Raw genomic sequence first — 12,913 nt, forward strand, 5'->3', positions numbered from 1 at the left:
ATGCTGTTATGGGAAAATCCGAGCCGAACTCGACAGAGGTCGACTTGGAGAAGTCGACGAGCAGAGCCTTGGACTGATAGTAGTTCATCCACACCGACCTAGTTATAACAATCTAGGTTAAGCTTTCAAGTTCTTTTGTAAAGCTTTAACACGAACCTGGAACTCGGAAGAAGCCATTACACATCCCATCTGTTGGTTCCAACTAGGATCAACTCACCCATGAGCTCGGACGGTTGTGAGTGAGGCTTAGATTTCAAGGTCGGCTCGGATGAGAACATAGCGGATGATTACGCTACGAAATTAACTCCAGTAATGCATGTCTGGAGCAACATCCTACGCACGATCTCCAGGTAATGGCCGACATCAATGTACGCGTAGTTCTCGCCTAATGGCAGAGATCGTGCCGAGATTGACGGACACGTTCACTCTAATCAAAAGGTATAAATAAGAAACATATCTACAAGAACAAGTACGCAAGATCTGATACCCTAAGCCTACTCTACATAACTTAGACCCAGATTCCTAGCCTGACTTTGGCATCGAAGGGTCCTCTGCTCTAGCCAGGGTCTCATTTGTCCTTCTCTTGTGCATGTTATAGGGCTCGATGTGAGTACTCGGAGCTCAGCAAAGGGTGAATCAGATTTTAACATCAACATATGTATTCCATATTCACACTGTCTATCCATTTTGCTAGATTATTATAAATCATGAACTAAAAAATGAAACAGATGTAAATCTCAAGTGAACGTACCATCGGAGATGGTGGTGATTGATCATGAAAAAAAAAAAAAAAAAATTTAAAAAAAAAAAAAAAAAAACTTCTTATGAATCACAAAAGTCTTCCGCTAAGCTGATATTTGTTTTTTCCTTTCATACATGTCTGTATTACCTTACCAACAGCTTGAATGAAAAATATTAATAGGCCTTGGGACAATGTTAGCAGTGGGGAGTACAATCATCATTTTTTCCTACAGTCCTACAGTATGGTCAGGTTTGCCTTAGATTAAGATCTGCTGGCTCATTCCATGAAATGATATGGAAACCTGGATGCAGAATACGTGCATCAAGGTGGGCCCCAAGGTAAGGGACGCACCAGCCGCATTTACTCATCAAGTGGACTACGCCATTATTTTGATATTTATCAATAAGGAGACATTATTATTATTTATATGTTGTGGCCCACCTAATGAGCGGTTGGAGCTGACTTTTGCACCAAGTGGTCCTCAAGATAATCCAAACTATTGGAAGGGCTAGTTTCCTTTGCATAACACACGTTGATGTTTTTTGTGGATTGTAACAGTTGGTCCAACCGGTTGAAGTTAGATATTCTCGTACAAAATTAGATTGCAGTCTCTTACCTATGAATCTGTATGTTGAATTCAAGCCGTTGATTATTATTTTTTGTGTAGACTATCCTTAATATTTAAACTAATCAACATTTAATGCATCATTTCAGTATAATTGTTGTTCGGTATATATCTGAAGTGTAACTTACTATCTGAACGGTTGAGTTTGAATTGCACGTATAGCACGAGTAAAACTTTTGAGGGCCGGAGTATCATCCATAACACTATCCCAGAGTACAAAGTTTTTTCTCATCTCAGTACCCATGTACTCTACGGTGCGGATGTTACCTCGCGGTCCTCAGCCACGCGTTTATGTTTTCAACCAAAGAAAAAATAAAATAAAATCAGGGAGCCTTGGGTTAGACGATATGTACAGTTCAGTCTATCCGACGTCGACTTTTTCTGCCACGTTGGACCGTCCCAACTGCAGCCGTATCTTTTTTAATCAGACGGACCAGATTTAAAAGCGCTTAGGTAGATAGTATCTAACCATTAATTAAAGCTTAGAAGTGGGAGTAAAAATACAAAAAGCAGGTGAGATGGGATGAACGCAGAGAAAAAAAAAGACACCCCAAGCAGAGAGAGAGAGAGAGAGAGAGAGAGAGGGCGAAGGAGAAGGAAGAGAGGCAAAAGCTCCGATTTTTTGCTCTCATTTGAAGAAAAGGGGGTCCGAATCTAGGATTTTCCAGCGGTTTTTTTTTTTTTTTTTTTTTAAAGCCTAATTACGTCGTGAATCCGGTTGGATGATTTGTTCGCGGCCGAAGGAAATGAACGTTTGAGATTGATCAGAGAAGTAGATCTGGTTTCATGAGAGGGAGTCAGAAGAGATGGAGAGAAGCCGCGAAGCGAGAAGAGGAGCGATTCCGGCGACTGCGAACGGGTTGTCGAGACGGAGGCAGAGAAACAGTAGTTTGAGAGATTCTCCTGGTTCGTCTCTCAGATCTCTCTCTCTCTCTCTATGCATTTATCTTCTTCGATCTGAAGATTGTTCGAATGGAAGAATTCTTTCTTTTTTCTAGTTTTTGATTTATTTTTATTTTTTAACTTGTGCAGAGAAAGACGGAGGAGTGTTGGAGTTGCAGGAAATGGTGAAGCTTCGAGATCGAGTGAGCAAGAAAAATCAAAATCGATCGAGTCGAAACAAGCGGCGGAGGGGAGAGAGATTGCTGCACGGGAGCAATCGAGAGGATGGAAGCGAAGAGAGCTCTGAAGAGAGCCTCGATGACGAGGAGGATGAGGAGGACGAGGATGCCGTCGTGTCGGCAGCATCTGCGGTTCGGCCGCTGCCGATGAATCCGGTGGTGCTGACGCCGGTGTCATCGATGCCAAGTCACCACCACCAGCAGTGGAAGAGCTTCCCGCCGAAGGTCGTGAGGGCAGTGGGCCCGCCGTGGAAAGCCGCTGATGAGATGATTGGCGTCTCAGTGCCGAGGAAAGCTCGGTCAGGTAGAGAGAAGAAAGGAAGAATTTGAGATTTGGAAGAGAAACTGGTTTCTAATCGACTTTAGGGAGGATTTGATTGGATTTTTTGAACTTTGTTTGCAGCTTCTGCGAAAAGGTCACATGAATGTTGGATTTCAGGTGGCAACGGCAGCGGCAGTGGAGGCAGCGGAGAGCGGGTTCTCCAGCAAGCTTCGATGTCACCAGCCAGGCCAAGCACTACTCCTGTGGTCCCAGCGGCTCCGATGTCGCCGTCTTCTTCTAACGCCTCCGGTCAAAAGAAGATGGTCTGTTCTACTATTTTTCTGTTCTGTTTTTTGCAAAATTTTTTTTTTTGTCGGAGTTCTGAAACTTTTTTTTTTTTCTGCAGAAACCGGTTGGAGCCAAGCACAAGCCACCAAAGATCTCAAAGACCACATCTTCATCATCAATTCAGGAGATCGAGATTGAGGTCGCTGAGGTCTTGTATGGATTGACGAGGCAATTCCAGTGTCCTTCAAAGCAAGAAACCATCACGAGCCCGTCGCACAAACTTGATTCGAAGGATGTGAATGGATCAAGCAATGATGCCAAGTCAAGGGGTTCGTCCCCAGTCTCAGCCTCACCTCCGGAGGCACCTCATCCATATGTATTACTTCAGAATTCAAGCTCAACAACCGTTCCCTCCTCTGATGTGGGTGAGTTTTATGAGATGGTAATGGAATGTGAATTCTCCCCTCTTCTGCTTGGTGTTGATTGAAAGTTTCTTTCTTTTTCTATTTTTTTTGGATATTTTCTGCAGCAAAGAGGAAGAGGCTGCGGCCGGTTAAATTTGAAGAGGAGAGTCCCACGGTATCTGTCGATCCATATGCTTCTATATCTTCTGCGGCTAAGGTTGAGATTGAACGGCTGGAAGAGGTAGAAAATTCGTTGGTGGCGGAGAGGAACATAGCATCTGCCATTGAAAATGGTGGGGAATCTTCCAATTTGGGAAGCTCTCAGGTCCATTTGCAGCAGGACCCAGTTAAGCCGGAGAGGGATCCCGTTCCAGATTCGAAGCCCTCGGTGGCGGAATCAGATGGTCAGGAAGGGATTGAAACCAAGGAGGAAATCTCCTCACCTGTTAAGGAAACTCCTTGTGCGAAACTTGATGTCAATCTCGACGATGCGAGAGCAGCAAAAGCGTGAGCATTGAGATCCACTATTCTTGTTTATTCTGTTTGATTGAGTTTGGGGCCCTGATTTCCCCTCCCTTTTTGGTTGGAATTCACAGGGATTCAACAGCTTGTGCAGTTGAAAGCCTATGCGAGGAGAAGTTCAAGTTCGACCTGATGGTGAGGATTCTTCTTGCAATTTGCGTATAGAAATTGTTTGTATTGCATTCTCAGGCAAGGTGCGTTCTTCTGTAGGTTCCTCCTTCAGCAAAGTCCTCTCCAGAAAGGGATGGTGCACCCGGTTTCACAATACATCAGAAGCCTTCGGCCCCAGAGGTTGATATGGTGAGTAACTGTACTCAGAGAATCAATCATACCTTTGACGGGGACGACAGTATCTAGAACTCATGTCAATGATGTATTCAGGCACCGAAGATGGGGATCATAAAAATAGAAGAAGAAAAGGCGGACGGAATTGTGAAACAGGGAGCAGGGGAGGGTGGTTCTGAAAAGAAGAAGGCGGAGGCAATGGTAGAGGTAGTCGAAGTACAAAAGCAGATGCCTAAAGAGAGGATCCTTGGCCTGCAACCTGATGCAGAGATGCAGGACAAAGATGGCATCAGCAGCAGCAAACAGCAAATTCTGAAGCAGCATCAATCCAAAGCCACGAGAATTGAACCAAAGGCAGCGAGAGCTGGTAATTCAACTGATGGAAAACGTATGCCATATTGATAATGTAATGTGAAATGTATGTCATCTTTGATCAATTCGATCAGAGAGCTGATGGTGTTTCTATTGTTTTGTTCTTTCTCAGCACAAGCTGCTTCTTTGCAATTGCCAATGACAGTCCCTGGCTGGCCGGGCAGCCTTCCTCTCGGGTGTGTGGAAAATCCCATAACATTTCTTTCAATGTTCTGTACAGTGTAGTAGATCATCTCGCTGAGAGAGTTCATATTCATTCACAGGTATATGGGGCAAGTTCCATCCATTCAAGCACTTGTATCCATGGATAGGGGCACTGGATCTTCAACAACAATACAAGTAATTTTTCTTTTTTCTTCTCATCGTGTATTGCTTGTCCTGAATACTTTTTTGAAGCTCTGATGGTATTCGACATTTGGGTTTTGAATCTTGCTGCAGCCCCAGTTTGCACCGCTGCAGCCCCGGCCAAAGAGGTGTGCCACGCATTTTTACATTGCCAAAAAAATCAACTATCACCAGCAGTTCGCTCCGACGAACCCATTCTGGCCTTCAGCAGCTGGTAATGCAGCCCTGTATGGAGCCAAGCCGTACAATATCAACACTGTGCCACCTACAGAATCAGCATTGCTACTCAATCCATTACAGGGAAGCTTTGTGGCGAGGAATTTGAGCCCATTGCAAGACAAGGGCCCGGCTACTGCTCTTGCTGCTCAAGCTTTGAAGGAGAAAAGCTCGACAGCAACAATCACGGACTCTGCTCAGAGGAAGCAGCTCATGCTACAGCAGGTGCCGCAGCCCACTTCAGCAAATAACTTACTGGTATGGTTTTTCTATCTTGCTGGCCCTTCTCTCTGCCCTTATTTATCTTGCCACATCCCACTTCAGCAAATAATCATTCTTGGCAGGATGGTTTTGAGTATTTTCTTCTTTATTCCTTATTTTTTGTATTTATTATTATTATTATTTTAATTCCAGCAAGCCCCTGCTTTCATTTTTCCTATGAGCCAGCAGCAGGCGGCTGATGCAGCAGCAACTCAATCTGGGATAGTGAAATCTGCTGCCACCATCAGTTATGCAAGCCCTTCGTCGGGCTCTACTAATTCGTTTGCGGGACTTGTGGGTAGCTCTGGATCTGCTGCCCCAACGACCATGAGCTTCAACTATGCAAGCCTGCCTCCTAATGATGCTCAGTACTTGGCTATATTACAGAACAATGGCTACCCATTCCCAATTCCTGCTCCTGTCGGAGCACCACTGCCTTACAATGGAAGCCATGCCCAAGCAGTGCCTTTCTTCAATGGGTCTTTCTATTCTTCTCAAATGCTGCATCCTTCACAGCTTCAACAGCAGCAACATCCACAGGCTCAGCCTCCAATCCAACAGGGGCACCAGAACACGAAAACGTTGAGCAGTTCGTCTTCCTCACAGAAGCATAAGCAACAACAACAGATACAAGGATGCAGCAGCAACGGCTGGGGCGGATGCTCACATAGCTTCCCCGCCCTGAAACAGAGGCACTCGCAGCTGCGGAACCAGCACGTGCCACCCCATCAAGCTCAGCCGCTTGACAGCGAGGTGTCTGGCAAAGACAGCACATCAACTTCTGATAGCAGAGTCCCGCATGCCTCGAAGATTGCCTCTAACCATAATTTTGCAATGCTGTCGATGCATCCTCAAAATTTCTCCCTGATGTCACCTGTGGGATTTGGAGTTGTAAATCAGGGTGGAGAGAAGCAGCAGCAGCAACAGCAACAGCATCAGAACATAAGAGGAATGGAGCTCACTCCATCTCAAGCATTCGCAATGTCCTTTGCCTCCTTCAATGGCACTGCTGCTGCCCCGAGTGTGGATTTCTCGTCCATGGCACAGAGCTATCCAGTCTTCCAAAGCCTACCAGAAGCAGCCAGGCATGGATATCAGATGGCTGCAGCTGCAGCAGCTGCAGCGGCTGCTCAAGCTCAACAGAAGAACAACCAGAACATTGAAGATGTGAGGGCTGCCAATGACTCGACTCACCCAAATGCTTCCGGCGAAGAGGACAAGAAGGCAGTGGCAGCAAAGGCGTCGGCAGCAATGATTTCACACTCCCTAGCCTTCTCCAGACCTGAAAGCGACCTGCCAATTTCCACCGTTCTAGGCAATGGGGCTGTCAACAGCTCTGCTGGGACGCTAAACATCATCACAGCCCATGCGAATGGCAACCGTACTTCTTCTCGCCTGTCCTCAATAACCACTCCTACAGCCACTGTTACAACTGTTGCCAATGCTCCCAATCCTACACACCAGCAACAGCAACAGCTGATTCAGCTTCAGAAGCAGCAGCAGCAGCAACTGCAACTTGCAGCTCGTGCAAAACCATTTGCGACCAACAATGCCACTCTCTACTCGGATTGTCTGCCATCTTCCGTAATGGCCATGTCCCAAAATAATGTTTCAGTTTTCCCACAAGCTCTGATCCAAGGCAGCAGCAGCCACAACCAGTCTCCTCAATGGAAGAACTCTACAAGATCGGGAACAGCGCCCATTCAGTCTCCTCCTACCACTCAAGTGCAGTCAGTCAAGAGTCTTCCTCAGCAGGGCCGGGTCCAGGTCCGAGGCCTTCAGGCTACCAACCATACACAAATATCCTTTGGGGTGAATCCGAAAGTGGTTCCCTCCGCACAACTTCTTCCCGCGACCAACCCCTCTCTGCCATCAGCTGGCATTGTTGTTGGATCTCCATCAACCTCGATCTCAAAGAGTGCAGGAGGTAGCCCAAGGACTTCCACAGGCAGCAAGGCGATTCCAAGTCCAACTGCTGCTACATTGCCGTCACAACCTGCCAAGAACCCACAGTCGAGTTCCAGCAGGAAGTCATCGCCCATAGTTGGCCGAAATGTGCCATCGATCCTCAGCAATTCGCAAGTCACTACCACTCAAAGCTCAAGCGTGAAACCGCAGCAACAGCAGCAACAGCTACAGAATAAGCAGCCATTCCAGCAGTCGCAACTTCTCCTCCAATGCCTACGTGCAAGCGTAGTCCCCCCATTCTACTGCTAATCTGGCTGCTGGATACTGTCAAAGATGGCAGACCGATCAACTGCAGCAGCTGCAGAATTCACCAGCACCGTCTTCTACTGGAACGATGTCTGTAGGTTCTCCGGCCCTAACAATGCTAGGCGCCGCTGCCACTTCAGAAACAGCAAAGGCAGTTGCTGTGGCCGCGAATGACCTGAAAATGCTACCGCCAAAGAACCTTTTGCAAGCTGCCCAATCATCTGGAAACATGCATCCGCCCATGTCGGCAGTCTTCCCCTATATCCATGCCATGCCCGCCGTGCCTGTGAAACCCACGGAACAGAAACCTGCTGCCGGTAATTTCCAGCTTCTTCTCATATCAGTGCAGTAGTCTTAGAATATGGAGATTGATCATGGGCCATGGTCCCCTATTACGTGTGGGGCCCATGGATTGGTAATCTGCACCGTTGCCTAATGGACCATGCCTCAAAATTCTCCTAGATTCCACTTGAGTGTGGACGACAATTGGTGTGTTTTTTCTATGGCGGTGTGTTTGCTGGTTAACAAAAAGATGTCAGGACCACCCTGTTGGGGTGATTTTTGGGGCATGATCCGTCTATTTGTGGGGCCCATCGAATGAATGCTCTATAGATGGTGGGACCGTGGGCCCCACCTATAGGTATTCGAGCAGCAATGTTGTGAAAAACAAATCTGAATACGTTTTCATTGATCAGATCGGCTTCTTTCCCGAGAAATAACAATTTGAATGCCTGCTGGCAGCCTGAGAAAAGATGACGCGGAGGAGCTTCTTTGAAGCCTGTGCCAACAGGAATCCGCCAGCTGGCAGGAGGCAATCGGAGCCACGTGGAGATGCTATTGCAGCAGCGGCCGCGGATTGGGAAAGGGGCGGGCGGAGGCCTCTTTCCTACGTCGCTTCCGTTTTGGGATGGGCTTTGGACGGTCATGGAGGGAAGGGGGAGGATGTGCACATTGGTTTTGGTGTCTGATAGGAAGGAAAACGAAGGTTAGAAAGATCGTAGATGGTGGTGGGCCACGATGTTAAAGGAGACGGTGGAAGTGGGATCTGCCATCGATTAGAAAGGGGCCGTTTTGTCAAAAAAAAAAAAAAAAAGGAGCTTGACAAACGGATATTGATTGTATATGTCTGACGACGAAGAAAAAAGAAATAGAAAACTCAAATAAACTTTTCTTTATTTATTTATTTTATTTGAAGCCTATGCTTACTCGCATGTTTATTTTAATTTTATTTTTGATGAAATAATGTCAATTGAAATTAGATTGTTTTTAGTTGCTTCTGTGGGCCCATCTTCTTATATTGTTGTTTGATGCTCCATGGGCATGCATCCATGTACATCTCCATTGTACACAGAAGAAACCTGTACCTTCAAATTAAGCGGCCCATACAGTGGGACCCGCTTTATGGTGGAGATGCCCAGATGGATCAGAAGATCCCGACCTCTGATTATTGGGCATACGTCTTCTCTGTGTTGATTTTGGTCCCTTGGCCTGTGTTTGTATTTTGTTTTATTTTTATTTTTTTATATTCTCTGCCTTTCCTCTTCTTAGTTATCGTAATGAGATGTCGCCGGTCATCCATGTTCAATGTAATTTTCTGAAGGAGCGATTTGATACTCGGGCAGAGTTCGACGGATGATTCGCGGAAACGTGCATTTGTACACGTGGCATATATATATATGCGCTCGACCTCACGAGTCTATATATATATATATATATATATATATATATATATATATCAAATGAAACCGCTTAAATCATGGAACGTACGATTCGGCTGTAAGATATGTTATAAAACTAAAAATAATATCCATTCGATCCCTGTGATCTCTGATTGTATGATAATCTATTTGCTGAGTTGGAGCCATTGATTATTTTTCACGTTGATGATTTATTAATCAAGCCATCATTTTGAACGGTTCAATTTTATTTCGACAAATGGGGTAGGTAAAGTATCTCAGTACCTGCATATCATCTACCCCACCTGCCCGAGGATCAACTTTTTCTCTTTTTGTATTAGGATTCGCTGCCCGTCATTTCCGGTGCATGGTTTAGTACTCAGTTTATTTACTCTGCACATGTCACATGGGTGCACGTGTGAGAGACATCAGCCGGTCCTCAAGTGAAATAAAGGCCAATAGGATCATCGGGTGGTCCACTTGTATAAGACAAATGAATGGTCCAGAGGAACGATTGTACAATCTATATAGAAACAAGATGGCACCATGATGATCGTGTCAGCCAGACTTGGCATCTACCAATGTAGATGCCTGATGTCGACCACATCATTTTGATGTGCAGTGGAACGGTTCAAATTGAATTATCAGGAACATGAGGATGATGCCGATGGTGGTTTGGAGGGATGAGATGATGTAAACAGGGTTGCAGATAGTTACATTGCCAAGATGGATCAGAAGAGACCCAATCGATGACAGAAGTGATTCGAACCATCGGACCTTAAATCAGACGTTTATTGGAATTCAGAATGAGTTATCGGATATAAAAATATGATTTTGGGGTAGAATGACTTACTTTAGCCCACCAACCCCTCTATGTCGGGTTGCGCGAGCCGGATTTGTGAAATACCGCTAAATTAATGGTCATTTCCATATTTTAATTCCGTTTTTACTATAAATAGTAAGTTTTAGTTTGATTGTAACTCTTCATCCGTTGGGCTTTAAGAGTTGCGTCGAATGCGAAAAAAACTTAGAAAAATTAAGAGAACAACTTGGTGAAGTCAAATAAGATAGACACTATTTTTGGCCAAAAACCTTGTGCACTAGTAGACAATACAACCGTCTATAAATAATAAGTTTAATATTTATAGTAAGTTGCGAATTTTGGGAGTTTTAGTCGTAGTTTATCTTGATTTCTCTCGCATTGCTTGGTATCTCTATTAAAATTTATTTCTATTTTCTTGTTTCTTTCGGCATGGATTTGAAAAGTCTTTGTAAAGAGTTTAAAGAAGTTCTGTGGATTCATAATAGTTATCATTCTTGATGAAGACAGTGCTCGACCTCACATCCTTCCCTGCACAATGAGAAATCACATCTAAGGGAGGGAGTGGATACAGGTAAAATCATTGATACAGGTGTAATGGTTGTTATGCATATACTTAGAAAGTATTAAAGAATCCCAAACTTAGCATACAAATAATAAAATTAAAGTGTCCAAACTATGATACTTGGGGCCTGTTTAGGTAGCAAGTAAAAGTATCATTATTATAATACACTATCTTACGTATGATAGACCATAGACTGCCATTATTATTATTTTATTTTTTGTACTTCAATTAATAAATCAGAGGTGGGAGAAAATTTTCTAATCTTCCCCTTCCAACACAAAGAGGTTGATACCTTGGTAGAGTGATGGATGATATATAGGAAATTAAAAATTGCTTAGAATTGTATATATGGAATACAATTAACTCAAGTTAAATTGTCCAAATGATGGGTCCTAGTTTAGATAAGCCATGATCCACAAGTTCCCCTTAATTACATGATTATAGAATTGGTATGCATTTATTGGATGGTTAAAAATGAGAATATTCAAGAGTCATCATATTTCCACAAACAGCATCCACAAATTAGAGGTTATGATTGTTCAAACAAATCAAATCTTGGGAATGTAACTAAGTGACAATGGGTTCCACACAATTTATTCCATTCAACTTTCAGATAATCCATGCATTGTATACAATTTCTAATTGTATACAATTTCTAAGTGCTAGTGCATCAAGCGTCACACATAACATGAGTATTACATACCTCCTCAGGCAATATTTCCAGTAGTACCGATTGGAGTTGTGCTCTAAAAAACCCATTTGAGTTCAATCCACCAAGTGGATGTAATAAGGTTGTTATGCATATACTTAGAAAGTATTAAAGAATCCCAAACTTAGCATACAAATAATAAAATTAAAGTGTCCAAACTATGATACTTGGGGCCTGTTTAGGTAGCAAGTAAAAGTATCATTATTATAATACACTATCTTACGTATGATAGACCATAGACTGCCATTATTATTATTTTATTTTTTGTACTTCAATTAATAAATCAGAGGTGGGAGAAAATTTTCTAATCTTCCCCTTCCAACACAAAGAGGCTATATGTTTACATTTGTACCATTAATTCAAGTTAAACTATATATAAAATATGTGACACGTCATTTTTATTTTGACTATTAGATTATGCACATTTATTGGACAATAAAAAAATGAAAAATATCTACTAACCCTATTTTGACAAACATGTGTCCACAAATTAAGAGTACACGTGTGCAACTTTTGTATGCAGGCATATCAAGGGTACTGTTCCGCCAGAGTATCAAAGGACGCTGCATGATACGAGGATGGGCAAGTTAGGAACACCAGTTTTCCTTGATATTTATAGCCATTATCTTCCACGTGGACAATATAAGCAGGTGTCCCACTGACATGACACGTGTCTTGATTTCCCTGAGTTCATTTAGAGATTTGGCTGAGTGGGTCCCTTTGAAAAGCTAACCCCACTTCATACAATGATAGGGAACATAAGTGGCCCTCAAAAGTATGTAACTTTGTGAATAGTGGCCCACAATCCTTTAAACAATATACAGGCGACAGACTCAGTGGTCCACATTGGTAGGTAAAGAAATTATAATTATTTTATTATTTTTTTATAAAATATTATTATAAAATAAATGAGGCCTCTTCCACAATTGGTTGGATGCTTGTGTCATCATCCACCTGCCTTTTGCGTGACTGCCTACGTGTAACGTGCGTAAAACTCCCACCTGGTCTAATAAGTGGCCCACCGTGACGATCGTTTAAGCGACACATGTCATCATGCCGTCCATACATTTACTTTATAAGAAAAAGGTGAATTATTTATCGTTTTCGTTGTATTTGGTTTTAATAAAATAAAATAAAAAGAAAATATATTTTTAAAATAAGGGCTTTTAAAAATCTGCGTTTGAATTTTTATTTTGGCCTGGCTCTGCTTGGAAAGGGAAAAGAAGGATACAACTAGAGAGTGGTGTACCTTACTAATTGGGTAAACCTTAGGGAGCATGGAGGCTTAAGTGCTCCGATATGAAATATATGTGTGGGTGTAAGCCGTGTGACTGAAATGGCGTTAGTTGGCGCATTTTGCATTTTGCACGTGTGTATCATGTTATAAAAATAGTCGCTCTCTCACATGTTTACAGGAACAGCCGCTGAGTCATAGTGCAAAGGCAAGAAGGCAAGGTTTTACCGTTGTTCATGAAACGGTAAAACC

At 43.4% G+C, this 12,913-nt stretch overlaps 1 protein-coding gene across 1 annotated transcript; it reads left to right on the forward strand.

Moving 5' to 3' along the window:
* Positions 1 to 1,869: 1,869 nt before the first annotated feature.
* Positions 1,870 to 8,915, forward strand: LOC131222590 (protein TIME FOR COFFEE-like). Its single transcript, XM_058217726.1, is given in 13 exon segments — positions 1,870 to 2,273; positions 2,400 to 2,792; positions 2,928 to 3,073; positions 3,157 to 3,463; positions 3,568 to 3,949; positions 4,039 to 4,099; positions 4,175 to 4,264; positions 4,346 to 4,637; positions 4,734 to 4,797; positions 4,885 to 4,960; positions 5,060 to 5,440; positions 5,597 to 7,608; positions 7,610 to 8,915. Coding segments are annotated over 13 exon segments (4,704 nt in total). The 5' UTR covers positions 1,870 to 2,173; the 3' UTR covers positions 8,010 to 8,915.
* The last annotated feature ends 3,998 nt before the right edge of the window (positions 8,916 to 12,913 follow it).

The sequence above is a fragment of the Magnolia sinica genome, chromosome 13 (genome assembly GCF_029962835.1).
Source record: "Magnolia sinica isolate HGM2019 chromosome 13, MsV1, whole genome shotgun sequence".
Classification (NCBI taxonomy): domain Eukaryota; kingdom Viridiplantae; phylum Streptophyta; class Magnoliopsida; order Magnoliales; family Magnoliaceae; genus Magnolia; species Magnolia sinica.